This window comes from Charadrius vociferus, unplaced genomic scaffold (assembly GCF_000708025.1).
Source record: "Charadrius vociferus isolate BGI_N301 unplaced genomic scaffold, ASM70802v2 scaffold407, whole genome shotgun sequence".
Taxonomy (NCBI): Eukaryota; Metazoa; Chordata; class Aves; order Charadriiformes; family Charadriidae; genus Charadrius; species Charadrius vociferus.
Genome location: NW_009649852.1, coordinates 163,350 through 182,761, shown reverse-complemented (window position 1 = coordinate 182,761; position 19,412 = coordinate 163,350). Strand labels below are relative to the sequence as shown.

At 46.8% G+C, this 19,412-nt stretch overlaps 1 protein-coding gene across 1 annotated transcript; it reads left to right on the top strand.

Moving 5' to 3' along the window:
• The first annotated feature begins 517 nt into the window (after nucleotides 1-517).
• Nucleotides 518-7,053, top strand: KLHL35 (kelch-like family member 35). The gene is made up of 6 exons (XM_009890983.1): nucleotides 518-1,407; nucleotides 3,309-3,493; nucleotides 4,059-4,177; nucleotides 4,720-4,908; nucleotides 5,580-5,768; nucleotides 6,865-7,053. Exons 1-6 carry the CDS (start codon nucleotides 518-520, stop codon nucleotides 7,051-7,053), a joined length of 1,761 nt encoding a protein of 586 aa, XP_009889285.1.
• The last annotated feature ends 12,359 nt before the right edge of the window (nucleotides 7,054-19,412 follow it).

The following is a 19,412-nucleotide window of genomic DNA, read 5'->3' as shown; positions in this document are numbered from 1 at the left end:
AAATCATCTGAAGAACAAATCTAGCAGAAAGGTAGGTCAAATGTAGACATCTCCCCTGCTTTTGGGCAGGTCACATCATAGCTACCTTTGGCAAATATCAGTCTCACATCCTTACCTCTGGATTTTTTGCCTGGAATAAGACATATGGGGAAATGTGGTGGATAGAAAAAGTCAAAATATTGCATTGCTCCCAGCTGGGCTGTACCATGGAGCTTGCATTTGAGAGGGTGGGGAAACCAGTTAATAAGAGCTGTGAGATGTCAGAAAGCAAGGAAAGGGTGTCAAGGTGTTAGTACAGCACGGGCTGGGCAAGGCAACTGCCTTAGAAGAAACACCTCCTAAAAGCAGAAGTTGGTCTACTGGGATGGGGTTGGATTGAAAATACCTATTTTGGCTAAAATCTGTACTGCCTCATGGCACTGAGGGAGATGCAGAAACCATGACAGTGTTGGACATTGCAGTCAGATATTTCAATAGTGGGCTGTTCTCTTGTCTCCTTCACTGCTTCCCAGTCAGGATGCATCGAGTGATGAAAGAAGAATCAAGTTTCAGGACAAGCAGCCTGGAAAATGTGACGCGGGACCCGAGCAAAGAACAGCTGCACATGAAGCTCTGCACTGGGTCCTGCCATGCCGAGCAAATCCTCCAGACACTGAACTCCTACCGGCAGAGTGGCATCTTCACAGACGTGGTGCTATTAATTGATGGACAAGAATTCCCATGTCACCGTGCCACTTTATCAGCCAACAGCACCTATTTCCGGGCCATGTTTGGTGGCAATCTCAAGGAAGGCCACCAGGATATCATTAATATCCAGAAGATTTCTGCTTCCACTATGTCTCTTCTTCTTGATTATATGTACGGGGGGAACATCATCATTCAGGAGGACAACGTTGAAGCCATCTTGGAACTGTCTGACTTGCTGCAGATCTCCAAGCTCAGAGATGCTTGTGTCACCTTCCTTGAAGGCCAGCTTCACCCATGCAATTGTTTGGGCATCATGAAGTTTGCTGATTCATTCTCCATTGCGTCTCTGACAGAAAAGAGCAAGAGGTTCATGCTGGAGTGTTTTGTGGAGGTGTCATGTCATGAAGAGTTCCTGGAGATGGGTGTGAAGGAGCTGGTTGAATATCTGTCTGATGAGCAGCTGGTGGTCCCCAAGGAGGAAGTGGTCTTTGAAGCAGTCATGCGCTGGGTACGGCATGACGTACCTGCCAGGAAGGGAGCCTTGAAGGACCTCCTTGAGCATGTGCGTCTACCCCTGCTTGACCCCACCTATTTCCTGGAGAAGGTGGAAATGGATGGACTCATCCAGGACTCAAAGGAGTGCATTCCTCTACTGCACGAGGCACGCAAGTACTACATCCTTGGGAATGAGGTCAGCTCTTTGCGATCAAGGCCCAGAAGGTAAATCACAGTGTTGTCTTCACTCGACCGACATAGCCTAAGTTGATGGATTTGAAGTTTGAGGGGAGGTTTAGGGTTGTTTTTTCTTGGTGGTTTTTTTTTACTTTTTCCCCTCCAATTGCTTCTCTTTTGGCCTCCCTGTTTCCAAAATGAAGGCATTGAGGATGTTTGCTTGGCTTAAAGTATCCCTGTGAAATTTATACTAATACATGTGACCTTTTTCTTTTTGTTGGCAAGGCGTGTTCTAGTCACACTGCTCTGGGTGCACAATGATGCTATCCAGCTCCGTGTCCAGACTATGAGCAAGAATAGGTGTTTGTAGCTCTTTATTTCTATATGCTTTCACCAATGGGTAGGGCACTGGGTTGAGGCCTGTTTTCCTTTCTCAGCTCTGCAACTGGTCTGCTCTCATTTCACCTCTGTTGGCCTCTCTCCCACCTTCTCCAAGCCCTCTGCTAGCAGGAAGGCTTGGACCAGTCTCAGTCCTATTGGCTATCAGCGTGGTGCCTAGCTCAAAGGCATTGCTGAAGGGCCAGGAATTAACATCCCGGGCAGAAAAAAAAACCCAACCAATGAGTTACTATCCAGGTGGCTGCCTGGCTATACTCAAATTACTATTTTTGTAATTATTTTTTTTTCACCGTTGATTTATTGGTGAACAACGAGAAGATAAAGAGATGCTGGCCCAGGCAGCTGCCAGTGTAAAGTGGAGGATGTTAAAAAAAAAAAAAAAAAGAAAAAAGTGACTTCTGAGGTTGAGTGTGTGTGTAAATCTTCACCTTTTTGTGACTGTGAAGTTTGGATTTGATCAGCCATGTTCTAAGTATCTCCTGTTTCTTCATGGTCCCACAGGTCTCTTAGTGAGTGCTTGGTAAGAGTGTGATGGACACCTCTGCTTTAGGGTGGGTTGCCATATTAAACTGAGTTGATTTGCCAGGCTCCCCGTCCTTTTCCAGAGGACACCCATGACCACGGGGCTGCAGGACCAGGTTCTTGTGTTGTCCTGCTCTTTGGCCAGGGAGTGCAGGAGTTTTTGCCACTCAGTAGTGTCCTGGGCAGAAGGATGGAGGTTGCCCCAGTGCATCTCAGAAGTCCCAGCCTGGCATTTAGGGCACGTTTCTGTCAGGTGGACGGGATGGTTTGACACATCTTCTCTGTGATGACTACCACAACAGGCTTTTGATCTGTGGTGACCGCCTCAAGGGTGCAAACAGCTAAAATGCACTGGGGATAAATCCCACCCCCCAACATCCCCGTTTTACCTCCCTCCTTTTACAGCTTTGGTCTTAAGTGAATTGTCTCAGCCTGCACAAACCACGGCAGAGCTGGGGATTGGACCAAGCCTTTCAAATCCTCTTTCACCCTCCTCCTTCCTCTTCCCTCCCCTCCTCCCGCAGAGCCGTTCCTCTCTTGCCACCTACTCGCTGGCAGGATTTTCCTTCCCCTGCTGTCTGTCTCGTCTGCTCGCTGCTATTAGGACTGGAGAGAGAGAGATTTCCTGGAAACACTTCTCTCTCCAGGCAGAGAGCTTGCTGCAGGCGGGCTGCCAGGAACAGCTTTCCACGCTCGTGGCTGTGCCTGGAGGATTAGGCTTGATTGTGCTGGAAGGGGGAGGGTGAGTGACAGGAGGCAATCTCGTGAAGGACTTTTAAAGGTCATTCACATTTTCTTTCCCTACGCAGTTTGTTCCCCTTCCCACCCAATCTGGGAGGTGCCTTTGATGTGCAAGCGAAAGGGAAGGTGCAGGGGTGAGATGATCTGCCCAGAAGATCAGTAGCTGATGCAGGAGAGGCCCCTGCTCTGTCCATAGGACTGTGCTGCCAATGACCTAGATAGGATGGGAGGGATGATGGAAAGGAGTAACCTGGCCCGGGGACTTACCCATGCCTTTCATGGTCTAGGTTCATGGAGCTGGCAGAAGTCATCATTGTCATCGGGGGCTGTGATAAGAAAGGCCTTCTGAAGCTGCCCTTCACGGACCTCTACCACCCAAAAAGCAGGCAATGGACAGCTCTCTCCAGCGTGCCTGGCTACACCAAGTCAGAGTTTGCTGCCTGCACACTGAAGAATGATGTGTACATATCAGGTGAGATACCCTGGACCAGGTGGTCCCTTCCTGGTTTCGAAGAACTGCACGACCTCTGCTTGGACATCTACTCTTTGGTTCTGTTCACTAGGACTCAGTCACATGCATCCCAGCTTTGGAGCAAAGTCGCTTCTTGATGAAGTTTATCCTTAGGTGGTTTGGATTTTGCTGTCCCAAGGAACAATTTCACCTTTGAGGAGGAGGATGGCAGTATTAAAAAAACCTTTCCGTCCTGTTGGGCATCTGCCAAAAGTGTTCAGCGGTGGAACTGAGCTGGTTTTGGTGTTTGCTGTCAGCCAGGATTTCCTAAAACATTAGAGTCTCCTCCCTGTCCCTCACTTAAAATATAATGCCTCTCAGATGAGTTCTATATAAGGGATGGAGCAGTGTAACAAGTGCCTTGAGGTCCAGACAGTATGTCCCATGGGAAGCTGAGTTTACATGTCCATAACCCAATAACCATATTCTGGCCTAAGCTGTGGAGGAACTATGCAATATTGTGGCGTAGTGAGGTGATGGGGCTGTCCTTGGGATCACTTCAGCCCTCCATCCCTCTGTTTTTCAGGAGGGCACATCAGCAGCAATGATGTTTGGGTACTGAGCTCTCAGCTGAATGTCTGGATCAAGGTTGCTTGTCTGCAGAAAGGCCGATGGAGGCACAAAATGGCAACGCTTCAGGGCAAGGTAAGCAGTGGCCCGAATTTTGGAAGAACCCACATGGAGCACTGTCCTTCACTTCTCCTGCTGCCCAGTACAGTGAGAAACTGTCAGTGTGTGTTTGTCTTCTGGGTCATTTAGAGGTGGTTTTGATGGGAGAACAATTAGGATGTAATCTAGGCGACATTGTTTCAGTTGGATGTGTATTGTCACCTGAAGTAGCTCCAAATGAAGTTGTAGCAATAAGATCTACCATGGGATGGTGCAAGACTTCTGCAGACGGCTATGTTAAGTCCTTGGGTGAAAGCTATAAAGTGTGGGGTGTTTCGTACAATTCACAGAATTCACAGAATTGTTAGGGTTGGAAGGGACCTCTGGAGATCATCTAGTCCAACCCTCCTGCCATAGGCAGGGACACCTTCCACCAGTCCAACCCCAAGGTTTTGCCATGGCTTGATGTCTATCTTTCTGGCCAAGTCTTAGACTCCTCTAATGTATGCTGTGATGGCATAGCCAATTAGGTTAGTCCAGGAGTTACTAATTGGCTTGCTTTGCTCGTTTTGTGGCAGATCTACGCTGTGGGAGGCTTTGACGGTTTTTACCGCCTCTCTAGCATGGAGTGCTATGACACCTTCTCCAACAGCTGGTCAACCTTGGCCCCGCTGCCTCAAGCTGTGAGCTCGGCGGCTGTGGTCTCCTGCTTGAACAAGCTCTACGTGCTGGGTGGTGCTGTGGATGACACCGCTAACACAGACAAGGTATGGCTGGGACATGAAGAATGGACAAAGACCAGAAAAAGAAGGTTTACCAGGGAATGTGGAGGGAAATGGGGTTGTTCTTAAACTACAAGGGTGTCTTTTTTTTTGAAGATTAATGAAGGCTCCCTTATAATAAGATGAGAAGTCATACATTTAAATGGAAGCCAGTGAGACTTAGGGACCAGAAAGGGAAGGTGTCAGGAGTTGACAGTATATCAGGTATCGTTTCAGTAGACCCTCTTCTGCTCTGGAGCCTGGTCAGTCCTGAGGCACCACAGGAACAAACCTCCGACACTGTGGGCATTCACTTCAGATAAGTAGCAACTGTTGTAACTGCCTGGAGGAGACCTCTGCAAGACAGACATGATGCTTCTGGTCTCCTGAGCTGCAGGAAGAGCCATCAGTGCTTCTCAGCTCCTTCTCTGAATACTTAACCATGCACTGTCTGGGTCAAGGACACCCACTCTGGGGGCTTGTAGTTTGGGAGACTTGAATGCAAGAGGGAATGCAAGAACCCTTCGTTGCTTTGCTCACTGCACTGGTCTCTGGATGTTGAAGCTCCCCTCCGTGTTTCTGTCCCCATGTGCTTTTATTTCTAGTGAACAGCAGCTTCATTCAAGCAGGGAGATGTGGTAAATTCCGTGTTCCTATAGCTGCGTTTCTCCTCCCAGGTCCAGTGTTATGATCCAGAGGACAACAAGTGGACGCTTTTGTCTCCAACCCCTTTTTACCAGAGGTGCATCAGTGCCGTCTGCTTGGACAACATCATTTATGTTGTAGGTGGACTCCTCAGTAAAATCTTCAGCTACGACCCAAGAAAAGACAGCTGGCGAGAAGTGGCCACCCTCCCTGGCCCTCTGGTAAGGAAGAGGTTTAGGAAAGAAGCTCTGAGCCTTTTTTTTTCTGGAATAAATGCAGCCATCTATGTTGCACTGAGATTGAAGGCAAGGAAAATACACTGTGAGTTTGGCTCTGAGCACGTGCATGTGACCTCTGTGGAGCACCTCAAATATATATGTACTCATCATCAGTGTCTATACTGCTTGGATGTCTGTCTCACAGCAAACCCAAGTTTTCTTGCTGAGGCTGGGTCCACACCAGGTACTAATGCCAGAGGAGTGGACCTGTAGGGTGAAAACATTGGTGTTGAGGACTTGTTCTCCACACTATGTGTTTCAGGGTGAGGGTTATACTGCCTCTAGTCTGGTCTGTCGGCTAAACGTGAACAGTGGTGGTTGTGTATCTTGGTTTAGTGTCATCACGGTTTTGCACTTGGAAGCCATGTCGCAATGTGAGCCGTGGCACAGTGAAGAGGAACGATGGGACACAGCTCGCCCTGATCTGAATGAAAACACCCATGTGAGCACACCATTATAAGGGGCTTTCACAGGGAGGTGCTGGCTGGATCTCCAGGCTCTTGGTGTGCATGTGAGTCTGTACTGTGCCTGGGGGGCTGCCAGAAACAGCAATGGTCCCATCATTGGCTTGAGAAGGTGCAAGTGCCTAAATTCTTACTGAAACAGTAAGATTTCGGCCCCACAAGAGCCAGACATCGCTTATCTTACCTCCTTTTTCTCCCTTCTGCTGGGCAGGTGAGAGTTGAGCCCGTTGCCATGACTCACCCCCCTGCTCAGAATCCCAGAATGGTCAGGGTCGGAAGGGCCCTCTGGAGCTCCCCTAGTGCCACCCCCTGCCAGAGCAGGGGCACCTCCAGCAGTGGCACAGGACGGCGTCCAGGCGGGTTTGGAATGGCTCCAGAGGGGGAGACTCCCCCACCTCTCTGGGCAGCCTGTGCCACTGCTCTGCCGCCCTCACAGCAGAGAAGGCCCTCCTCATGTTAAGATGGAACTTCCTATATTCAGTTTGGGCCTGTTACCTCTTGTCGTCTTGCTCAGCCCCGTTGGCTAAAGCTGGAGGCTTGCTCCTCAGCTCTTGGGCTTTCCTTCTGCTTTCCAGGAGAGCTGTGGCCTGACGGTGTGCGGAGGCAAGATCTACATCCTGGGCGGCCGAGACGAGAACGGGGAAGGCACGGACAAAGCGTTCACTTTCGACCCGGTAACGGGGAGCTTGGAGCAGCAGCCGCCGCTGCAGCGCTGTACCAGTTATCACGGCTGTGTGACCATCTTGCAGCGCATGAACAGATGACCACGGAGCTCCAAAGGCATCCACTTCCCGCATAGACCGTCCCCTTGAGACAGTGGCCACCCAGCATGTGGACAGACATCTCACCTTTGTGTGGGGAAGGGCAATACAAGCCTCTGAAGAAGATGTGCTCCAGCCAGCCCCTGAGCAACCTCTGTATAGTTTTTGCCTGGCCTGATGATGCCAATGGCTTTGATGCTGAGCTAGGCGAGAGGATGAAAGGGTGCTGGGCTGTGTGAAGCTGCATGGCAGACCCTGCCACAGTAGGATTCAGGTATCCTTGCAGCCCCTGGAACTACTGAATTTGACCTTTACTTAGGTTTTCCTGGCTGTAGATTACAGTTTTCTGTTATGTTGGCAGCAGAGGCTTGCTGTCCTGCAAGGACATGTATTTGCTGCTTTCTGACGCCCAAGACTGTTGCAGTAACAACGACAGTTACAGGATCCAGTTCTTTAGCTACCAGATATTTATGCATTTAGCTCTGTAGAACCCTGTGGCAAACCACGGTGGTGACCTAAATGGTCATTAATGTCCATGAACAGTTATTTCCATCACAGTGGAGAGCTGAGACTGAGACTTCAAAGCTGATGTTCCAAGAGAATATCTCCACTTAATCCCAAAAAGCCTGGTAAAATACTCCAAGCTCTGACTTCATTCTGCACATACTGTATGAGGGTCTATTCTCCTGAAGCACAGAGCGCTGTCTCTTTTCATACAGGTTTTGTGGTTGGACTGCTGTCTCACTGTGTCTTTGTCCTTAAGAGGACAAGTGGATCACATAGCCAAGAGTTGTTCTTCGGAGAGCAGAGGTGGGGGAATATTAATATGTAGGAATTAAGCATGAAGCATGGCTGGTAGCCACAGAATCCCATCTGGCTCATTTTGGCTCTGGAATATCACAGAATCACAGAATGGTCAGGGTTGGGAAGGACCTCTGGAGATCATCCAGTCCAACACCCCTGCCAGAGCAGGGTCACCTACAGGAGGTTGCACAGGACAACTTCTAGGATAGTATGCTAGCAAGCATTGAAATAAACTCAATATTTAACAGATTTGATACAGAGTCCCTGAGAACCTGAACGTGCAGCTCATTTGGAGGGCAAGTGTTCGATTACATGGACTGCATTGCTCTGAGCCAGTTGGTCTCAGGTCTAGAAATGATCCTGAGCACATTTGATTTGGTAGAATAACGATAGCTTTTGGCGTCAGTGTCTTTAGTCCATGCCTGGAACTGGTAATTTCTGATGGGTCCACATAAATGTTCGTGTTGTTCAATTAGTGACTTAGTTGCTGCCAAATGTAGAGTGGGGTCTCTTAAAAACTCCCATTACTTGTACCTTGCAGGGTGCACCCCTCTACAGCAGGCTGCTGGCTGGCTGCTGTTTTCTCTGCACCTTCGTCTCCTCACCCCAATGATGACTTTTTCCCGAAGAAGTGGAAATGACTATGTCCACTTGCCCAGATACTCCCCTTTTCAGGGCCTTTTAATTGTCTTGGACCTCCTGGTTTTGCCTGCTTCCCCCCATATAGCTGTGTTTTATGTAGTCCTCTTTAGTACTTCCATTTTCTGTGAACTCTGAGAAGTTCACCTCTTTGTGGTGATGCCAGGCTTACCTGTAAAACATGGCAAAAAGAAGTCCCTGCTGAAGAACCAAAACTGGCTGTAACTGGGGCACACAGATCTCCTCTTCTCTTTAGGAAATGGGTGCTCTTCCACCGCCCAAGTGATGAACGGGGTGTTTCATTGCATGGAATGTACCCGATGCTCCTCATAGTCGTGCCTGGAAAGTCTCAGGGCTATCATAGCCATTTTGTTCATCAAGGCGCACTATTTGGATGTTCTCAACCTCAAATTCTCCTTATGGCCTGGGCATGTGCGTTAGCCGTTTTAATCAGATCATAAGCGGCACAATGTGTCCTCTAAGCAATATAAAGGAGATGGTATAGGCTATTCCCATGAGGAGAGACAAGGAAATTCATGCTGGTAGAAGGCAGTTTTATTTGCAATCAAATTGCATCCATGGTTGGGTCTTTAATGGGAATGGAGATTTCAGAAGAAACCGTCTCCTTTCCTTCAGTTAGTTAAATTGGCACAAAAGAAAGTGTGAGCACATCAACCAATGCAGTGACAGCCTTTAGGACCAGAGAGACCTCAAATCTCCTCCCAGATGTTGCCTCTCTGTCTGTTCCCCTCTGCCTTAAGCACTTCACGGCTTTGGTATGGGCGCCCCTTCAAAGTGCGTGGCTCAACACCCAATATCTCCACCTGGCCTCACGATTCAGATGGCCAAGGAGGTTCTTAATTCTCCAGAGACTGTCCCGTTAGTTATGTCCCTCCTCTTGGTCTGCACTTTGGAAAACACTGCCGGTGTTTCAAGAGAATGAGCGCACCCAGAGCTTGCCAGGGCACGCACTGAGCAGAGTCCGCTCAGCTGAGCGTGGTGAGCAGCATGAGGAATCAAGCCTTAGAAAAGGAACGGTCCTCATGCCAAACTTCTGCCATGCCTAATGTATATAGAATAGGGCTGTGAACACAGACGTATCTTGCTTGGCTGCTGGCAGATCTGTGTGCTCTTGTTCTTGAAAAGGGCATAGTAATGTATTCGGACATAGCAATAGCCTTGATAGGAAAAAGGAAGTTTTACAGTTGCACTTACAACTTCTCTTTCCACGGTTTCTCCTGCTTTTCCCAGTGCCTCCTGGGAGTCTCTTGCTGTACTTCACATCTTATTCCTTTAGAAATAAGCACACTTGAAAGGGTAGAAGGTGTTCTCATCATCTTTCCCGTGTGCTCTTGACATATGTGGTGTGTTGAATAGGTGTAACAAGGTGGTGGAAGTTGTGACATAGATACTAAAACGTTTGCCTCATTCTTGGTCCTGGTATTCATTGTACCACTGAAATGTGTTTGTATTTTGTAAGGGCTGTGGGCAGCAGGGGAGGGTTAGCAAAGGAATTTGACTTGGGATTTTTTTAGAAATAAATATTCGCCTTGACTCCTAAGTGCTTTTGCTGCAGGAGTTTCATTTGTGTGTATTGCTTCATGGTGTTCCAAAAATATCTTGTTGATGGAGCATCAGAGGAGCTTTGGGAGCACTATCTTTGATGTGTCCCAGCCTTTGTCTTGGATACCTGAGTTCTCAGTCTAAGCAATTAGGAAGTTCAAGGTATTGTTTTTTGGTCTGGGAATGATATCTTTAACTATTATATGGGGTCATGACTAAGTTGGTGTAGAGAAAGGGCACGGATCAAACTCAGCTGAAGGATGGGGAAACTTTTACTTGTATTCTGGCACGATGGAAAGTGTTTTTCTGGAGAAAATGTAAAATTATTTGTCTTGGCTGATTCTTGCTCTTTCTTGGTGTGGCAGAAGAACACAAAGCATGAAACTGTCTGCCACTACACTCTCAGTTTCTGGGAAGGCTTTTTCTCAGACCACATGTAAATAACCTCCTTGCTGTGTTTACACTAACACACAGACTTGCCATGGGAGCTTTTTATAGCAAAAGATGTAGAAGAAAGTAGTGATCATCTGCAAAGCATGTGCTGTAGTTTGTTTTATGTATTTAAGCTTTTAAAAGCAAAATAAATGGCTTTTTTTTGCACTCCAAAACAGCAACTGTCAGTCACTTCCAAGTAGCACCAAAATTGTCCCTTCCTCCCCCCATCCTTTGCTTTTCCTGCTGCCTGTGTTAGCAGTTGGGTATTTCGGGTATGTTTGTATTTTGGATGGGAGCCAGACAGAAGAAAAAGCTTTTTGTGAACAAATCACACGGATGGTGTAGACAGCAAGGTCTTTGGGGACTGATAACATTTGTCCCTGACACACAAACAAGAAGAATTATAAATAACCTGGAAGACAGGGCTGCTGTGGAGAGCAAGTGGGACTGCTTGGTAACCTGTGCTACCTAGTTAAAAAAAAAAAACAAACAACAAACTGAAACAAACCAAACTAAAACAAAACAAACAAACAACAAAAAAAAAACCAACCAAAACCCCCCACCTTTTCCATGAAGGCAAATGGGTTGTGATGTGACTGGGCACGAAAGAAATGCCACCCAGAGATAGAGAAGGATCCAGTGGAGCAGCATGCAGAGGGGGATTTGGTGGTAGAAAAGCAGCTGAAATAGTTTCCAGAGTGACACTGTGAGAAGAGATGTGATTCTGGGATGCGTGAGCAGAGGGATGACACAGAGGGCTGCATTGGGTCACTGCTATCACTGCAGTGGAGAAGGAGCCGCAGGATCAGATCCACTTGGTGGAGCATGTGAAAATCCTGAGGAGCAGAGTCGAGTCATCAAAATTATTCGGGGATAAGGAGGATAAGGATTACAGGACACTGAGTCTGTGATATTTAGCAAAAAGAAGGCACAGACATTTTCAATACCAAATTGAGGACTTGAGTGTCATGTAGGTCCCTTCACAGACACTACTGGGTCCTTCATTTTCCCAGTAAGTAAAACCCAATTGTGGGAAGATCAAGTCATGTAAATTTAAACAAGGGTTTATATACCTGTGCTGAAAGCTTCAGCTTTGACCCATCAGAAAGTCAGTGTTACTCCTCAAAGATAGAAACTGAAGCCTCCTCCAAAGTCACTATGCAAAGGGACCCCTTTAAAGAGACAATCAAGCACCTTGCTTTAGATGTGTCTCTTGGAGCAAGATGAGTAACCCACTGGAGCTGCCTCACCCTCTGTGGACTTGAGAGAGACCTTGATCACTACTTCGAAGTAGCAACCTAACCCTTAGGTGGAAATGGCTTTTTTTAAGAGGTGGCTTCTCTCCTACCCTGAAGTCCTTTACATCAAGACTAGATGCATTTTTGAAATACAAGATTTAGTTCTACCAAAATTATCGTGCTCTCAGTAACTGTGATAAATGAAGGAGTAGTTATAGTGCTTGTCTCGAAGAAAGTTTAAGCCTGCTGCTGCATGGAGTGAAACCATCTGCCTCCAGCTCTATTCTACTGTGGCATCATGGAAAGGCCACTAGTCTGTGCTCTGGCGGGAGGTAAGAGCCACCAATGCTTCACAGTGGGCACCTTGGGGAATGTTTCTTACCACCCAATGCTCTCTGCAAAGGACAACTGCATTGAGGTAAAGATTTCTCACGGGAGACTTACTCAAGGCTTACTCGTGGGACATGACAACAGCTCCCCACTCTTTTGCCATGAATTGGGGTTGGGTTAAGCCCACCTCTGACATCCACAGAGCCAGATGGAGACCACCTTTAAGATTGCCATTGACTTACCATCTACCTGGGACACTATGACTGGTCGTAGAAACCATTTCATCCTCTCACTCCCCATGCTGCCCTTTCACCTCTATCAATCAAGCCCAAACCTTCCTTCCCTTGTTTTGTCTTGTCACATACAGGCTTGGCCTCAAGAGATATATCACTTGCCCCGTGACATCCCCTTGACCTGGGCTGTTTTGCCTGCTCTTGCCTGACTTCAGGCGTGATGCATGTGCGGTCTCTAGTGAATCCAGCTTATTTGCTTATATGGTAATTGTTGTTTTCAAAGCACAGAGCTAAAAAAAACGCCTCCCCAGCATAAATGCATCAGGGCATCACTACAGTCCAGCCCCTGGAGATGCTGAAGCTGTCTTTGCAATTAGCGGTCCAGCTGGCAGGAGATGATAGCATCGCGGGGCAGGACAGCAGTGCGCAGGGATGGAAGTCCCATCTGAAAGGATGAGCCAGTGCTGATTAACTCAGATTAAGAGTCACAATAGGCAGCTGGGAACTGGTGGGCAGAGATAATAGCAGTTTTAGTGGCGGTCCCTCTAGCTTTAAATATTCCCATAAGAAGGAAGGGGAGCGGGGAACTGTGTCAGATTTATTGCAAGGTTGATGTGACCTGATTTATTTCCTATTAAATGCAAATAATGAATGGTAGGAACAGCAGGGTCATTCAGATGCAGTACCTGGGTTCAAATTCCCACTTTGTGTGGAATAAGATGTTTACCAGTTTGTAGTGATAAGGATTGAATCCTGCTTTTAGGACTCATACATACATCACGGCAGTTCATGGGTGCAAGTGCTGGGTTGTGTGTATACACACAACAGGGGTTGTCCGGCTGTTGGGCTTCAAGTATTTGTTCTTGAGAATAAGTCTTATGAGGAGTGGCTGAGGGACTTGGGGTTGTTTAGTCTGAATAAAATGAGGCTGAGGGGAGACCTTCTCATTCTGTACAACTACCTGGAAGGAGGTTGTAGAGAGCGTGGGATTTGGTCAACCGTATCCTGGGCTGCATCAAAGGAAGTGTGTCCAGCAGGTCAAGGGAGGTGATTCTGCCCCTCTACTCCACTCTCGTGAGACCCCACCTGGAGTACTGCATCCAGCTCTGGAGTACCCAACATAAGAAAGACATGGACCTGCTGGAGCGCGTCCAGAGGAGGGCCACGAGGATGATCTGAGGACTGGAGCACCTCTCCTATGAGGACAGGCTGAGAGAGTTGGGGCTGTTCAGCCTGGAGAAGAGAAGGCTCTGGGAAGATCTTATTGACGCCTTCCAGTACCTAAAGGGGCTCCAGGAAAGCTGGGGAAGGACTTTTTATTAGGGCATGTAGTGACAAGACAAGGGGGTATGGCTTTAAACTGGAAGAGGGCAGGTTTAGATTAAACATGAGGAAGAAGTTTTTCACTTTGAGGGTGGTGAGGCACTGGAACAGGTTGCCCAGAGAGGTTGTTGAGGCCCCATCCCTGGAGGTGTTCAAGGCCAGGTTGGATGGGGCTTGGAGCAACCTGGGCTGGTGGGAGGTGTCCCTTCCCATGTCAGGGAGGTTGGAACTGGATGATCTTCAAGGTCCTTTCCAACCTAAACCATTCTATGATTCTATGGTCTTTTCTCACAAGTTACAACTCATAGGACAAGAGGAAATAGTGTCAAGTTGTGCCAGGGGAGGTTTAAGTTAGACATTAGGAAAAACTTCTACACCGAAAGGGCTATCAAAGACTGGCACAGGCTGCCCAGGGAAATGGTTGAATCATCATCCCTGGATGCATTTAAAAGCCATCTAGATATGGTGCTCAGGGACACGGTTTAGAAGTGGGCCCGGTAGAGTTAGGTAATGGTTAGACTTGGTGATCTTCAAGGTCTTTTCCAGATATAATGATTCTATGATTCTCAACTGCTTCATCTCACATGTGGTGCGATGGCACCTGAGAGAGCTTGTGCCTAAATGCAAGGAGAGGATTCCCAGGTCCTGGGACTCAGTACTGAGCAGCAGTTGATACTTTATGGTCTCTGAGTACTGAGGCCACTGTTTTCACCCTGTGGCCAAACAATATCAAAGGGTAGATTGAGAACTCTTGCAAAGTAGAGAAAAAAAATAAAGATATTCTTAGGCATGCAAACAGCAGACAAAAGTGAGTAACCTAAAAGTCCTAAAGTTGAACTAAATACTTATTTACTTGAAAGACAGAGTTACACTGAGAGCCTAGATCCTCTGGAAGTTGTGACGGTCTCTAGGCTGTTCCCTTTGCCGGCTTACATGTGTCTTGGACTAACAAAAATGAAAAATGCTGATTAAACATTCTCAGTGGTCTAGGAAATGATCAAAATTTTAAGACTAGACCCAAAAAATGAAACAGAAATGAAGGCAGCTTCCCCCGGAGGGAGGCTGAGGGACTCCCTGCTTTGTTACAGAGCAATCGGCTAATGTACAAAGCACAAGTATTGCCAGAAGGTCACCCAAAAATGAATCCGCGTGAGCTGGAGTAGAGATGATAGAAGATGGGATGAAGGAGACACCTTGCTCAGGCAGATACTGGGCTTGGAGCAAGCATTGCCCCACACACCTTTACAGAGATATGAAGTATGTAAAGTTCATTTTGCACCAGCCAGTCGTGATGACACCAGACTGAGACCCCAACACTCACCCAGCCCCAGAGTGTTGGAAATCTGCGTGTAAGCAACCTGGACATGAGCAACTTACCCCAAAACATCTCTAGCTGCAGAAGGGGTGATCGGAGTTAGGGTTGTCCCCAAGGACTGCACCGTCCAGTTGGGCAGGGGTTACCACAAGTAACTTCTCTGAGGAAGGTACTTCAAGTCCCTCAGAGCTGGCCACGTGTGCCCCACTGCTCTGCACAGGAAGGTTGCCTGGGCCCCCATCCAGCCTGGGCTTGGCAAAATGCTGGTCATTGACAGTCTGTGCGGGGTCTCCCTTTTCGGTTCCCATTAATCTCTGCAGAAAGGGGATTCGGAGGCATGCCTGGGCTGTGGCCAGCAGCCTTTGTACTCACCACTTTGGTGACAGAGCCTGTTTTCAATGAGCCGCCGAGACACCAAAAGGAGACTGAAAGCCTCTGTGTGCAACAAGCCCCACCGGCAGCAGAAAACAGGGGCTGTTCTGCATGGAGGAGCCACAGCGCTCGAGGAGGCTATTCTACCCACGTAAGCTTCTGGGGCAGCTCTGTCCTCCGTGTGGAGCAGGGATGCTCAAAGGAGCGGCAAGAGCTGGATGCAAAAGCTGAAGAGGAGGGGAAAATCCAGGATGTGGAGCACAAGAGAGATGATTCTTTGTGATAAAGTGCAATCAATGCATATAAGAGCGAAACTGTGGTAGCTTCAGTAATTACATGTGGCTTCCACTGTTGAAATATGCTTTCCTCCTTTTAATACTCCTGTGAGGTAGGGAGATATCCCAGCTAGAGGGGACATCGGAAGCACAGGAGATACATGAAGACTCAGCTCTGCAAATCTGTTGGATCATAGAATGGTTTGGGTTGGAAGGGACCTTGAAGATCATCCAGTCCCAACCCCCCTGCCATGGGCAGGGACACATTCCACCAGACCAGGTTGCTCAAAGCCCTGTCCAACCTGGCATTGATGCCCTGAAGTATTTCTCCAGTCAGCACAGCCAGAAACTATGACTTGTCCAAGGACTCAGGTAGGAAGCAGAGGTGGGGGCAAGGGTGTCCCCACCTGACTTAAACTACTTCATAGAGGTACTAGTGTTAAATACCCTACGGTCAATGAAGAGATCTGGATCACCTTCTGGTGGCACTTTTCTCTCTTTATTGAATGTAAAAGTGTCAATATCAGATAGGGTGATAATTTGGATTCATCAGTTGACTACGCAAAGCTGGGGGGACAGTCACTAGATTCTGATCCTGGGCTGGTATAGGTACATAACTATCTTTAGTCTTGAACTCCAGTGGACCATTTTAAAAAACCCTTCTCTTCATGTACATTTACCCATCTCTGAAGTTGCACTTCTTAAATCTGTCATGCCTAACTTCTTGGAATTTTATTTATTCATTTAAATAACCTCTTCTTGTTATCTTATTTATCCGTTAAAAATGTAACTTTAGCGTCAAGCGTAACCAAAAGAAACAGTGGAAATTCTGTTTTCCTTTTGCCCTTGTCCTTAATGACAATAGAAAAAAAAAAAAAAAAAAGAAAGAAAAAGGATTTACATATGTTTTTAACCAATTTTTCTCAAATTTCTTCACTGTTTTAAAAATGTCATAGTTCCCCTTGTCCCCCTAGCAGCTGAACTCGATTTAGGTGGCTTATGGCCATTTTGCTTTGGAAATTATGAGCTAATGATGAGCTGTATATTTTGATGTACCTTGGCTCTTTCTCATTCCAACCCACAGCTCAACACCTCAACAGCATGTGGTACAAAACCTGCTCCTGTGCCAACCCAACCAGCCAAACCAGAGCAAACTGGCCAGCAGATCTGGGCATCTGAAGAGCTCTGGGAGGCAAAAAAAGAAAATCTTTAGGAAAAAATGAAATAGCTGGGGTTTTGTCCACATGGCACAGATCATCTTCCCCTCCTTGCTTTGAGAAAGCCTGGGAAGGTCCCACTGGGCTGGGGCTTATCCTCATGGAATAAAAAGAGTACTTTGGTCATGCTTGGGCCACTCTCCACAGATGCATGTGCTCTTAGCAGCTTTAATAGGACATTGCATCTATCACCCACCTTCACCTGCAGATTAATAAAGCCCTGGAGATAGGTACCAGCTTATCTTATTCCATACCTGTCTTCTTTCTGGAGACCAGAGTGACTCTGCATGAAGTCTCTAGGTTGACCCAGTATTTGTCTTTGCCAACTCTTCTCTGACCTCAGACAAGTCATTTATCTACCAAATATTTCTGTTCCCTCATCAGTGAGTCCAACATATCTTCTTTCTCTGCTTTATAGTACTGGTCCCTGAAGAAAAAGCTGCAGTTCGATCAAACTGAATTCTTCACTCTGCTATAAGATCTGAAGAAGCACAGCACAACAGCCTTCATTTTGGGAATAGATGGTGGAAGATCAAAAAAGTAAAGTAAAATAAAACTTTAAATTGAAAAATAGTCTCTCTGATGTCTCAGAAACTCTTTGAGCAGTTCAGTGAGCCAGTAACTGAAAGGACAACAACTTAACAATCTATTGATTGCTTTATCTACATTATACTTATTTTATGTAACTCTTAAACTATGAAGCTCAGTAGGATTTACAGGGATTTACAGCAAACAGGGATTTACAGCAAATCTATTTTGGCAAGAGGCCGTTACCTTTTAAGATAAAGGATAAGGTACTGAAATAGGAGCTCCAGAACCGTAAGGATGTCATGTTCGCTAAGTATGAGCAGAAAAATGTCGGCAGTGAAACAATCCTTGACAAAATGGTGCACAACACAAGTACAACACAAGCTATGAAGGGGGACAACATCTTCTTGAGATCCTTGAGCCAGTGCAGTTTTCTCATCACAGCTGGCTCTGTGAAAAGAGCTTTTCACCATCTCGATCCCGTCTCCCTCCTACTGCAATGAGCCCATGGGGAGCCACCACTCATGGTCACGTCTCTGGAGAGCTGCTTGCTTTTCTGCTGCTTCCAGCTCCCCTTTCAGCTACATTATGTCGTTAGTCCAACTCCTGCATATCTGAGCGAGCTCTCTCAATGCCTCCTGTAACTGGGAGGTCTGTTGCTTTTCTTTCTCGTGTTGCTGCTGGACACCTTCCAATTTGTCCTTGAGGCACTGAGCAAACTTTTTGATTTTTCGAGCTCTGCTTCTGTTTCCTAGCATGTCTGTTACAGTTTGATGGTCTTGACATGCAGCCAACTGGTCAGCCAAACCATTGATTTGAAAGATGAGTTGTTTGTTGGCACTCTTCAGGGTTTTGGTTTTGTATTGTAGTAGCCAGAGCCTTTGTTGCACTGTGTCTTTGATATTCTTCCTTTCCTTCTGCAACTCGTCCACCAACATCTTTAACAGTGCATATTGGCTTGCCAAGCTATGGTTTAGAATTTGCAGGGCTTTGATTTCTTCTTTCAGGTCATAGTTTCTCATGCTGAGGTTGGCGACCAAATCTCTGAGGTCCCATATTTGATTTTGCAATGTTTCATTGAAAGAGGTCAGATCCTGAAATTACATTTGCTGGGGATGTCTATGCCAGTGGTGGAGGAAAGGAGTGGGGACTGGAGAGGTGAAAACTGTAGAGGAAGAGGAGGGGGAGGAAAAAAAATCGAAATTTTGATCACACTGATTATTCCAAAACTGATGTTTAGTATTACTGCGTTTGACCACCTGTCCTGCTCCTAGTCACCATTTCTCTCTGTCACCAGGACCATTTTTAGTACATCATTGCTAACATGGACTAAAGCTGCTATGCAACCTGGATGCCTTATACTTTGGGCCCATCCCTTTGGCCCTGGAAGAACAGAAATCTGCAGTACATGAGCTGGATATACTGTCAAGTGTATGGCTTGAGTCCAAGCAAACGAGGCAGCGATTATCTTCAGATCTAGTTAAAAAAACATCAACCTAGAGAAATTTCTCCTAGCGAGTCCACATCTTCCCTAGAAAATTTTACCCCCTTTCTTGCTGTTTAGAAAGACCAAGACTCTTTTAACTAAGAAGCCTTGTTTGAACTAAGAACCTGTTAAGAAAACAGAAAAATAAGCACAACAAAGCTTATATTCTCGGGTTCAAGAGTTTTTTCCCCCTTCGCTCCAAGCAGTGCACTCCCAGAGCCTCAGTCTCAAGAAGAAATCACAAATAATAGAGGAAATTTATGCTTTTGGGAGGCACCATGCTCTCTCCTTCTCTTTTTCTCTAATTAAGGTGTTCCAGGAGTTATTACAGGAGGTCTTAGCAATGGTATTAAAGCTCTCCATGGTGACTAACTCAACCCCCTCCATGTTTTAACCTTTAAGGCCTGATCCAGAATGTAGGAAAGTTAATAAAAAGCCTTTTACTGACTACAGCAGCCTCAGGGCCAAGCCCTCTTTTAACCCCTGATGTGAATGCACAAGCTCTCATCAAGAAATCTGTGTCTAAAACAGCAGAATGGCTCTGAATCAACTTTTATTTTCATAATGACTCAAGTGGGGGAAAAAAAAGCCATCTTTATGCACA

Excerpts from the sequence above, each read along its gene's own strand:
- KLHL35 (XM_009890983.1), top strand. The coding sequence starts at position 518 with ATGCATCGAGTGATGAAAGAAGAATCAAGTTTCAGGACAAGCAGCCTG. Across the intron at positions 3,494-4,058 it reads GAATGATGTGTACATATCAG|GAGGGCACATCAGCAGCAAT; the intron begins GTGAGATACCCT and ends TCTGTTTTTCAG. Across the intron at positions 4,909-5,579 it reads ACACCGCTAACACAGACAAG|GTCCAGTGTTATGATCCAGA; the intron begins GTATGGCTGGGA and ends TTCTCCTCCCAG.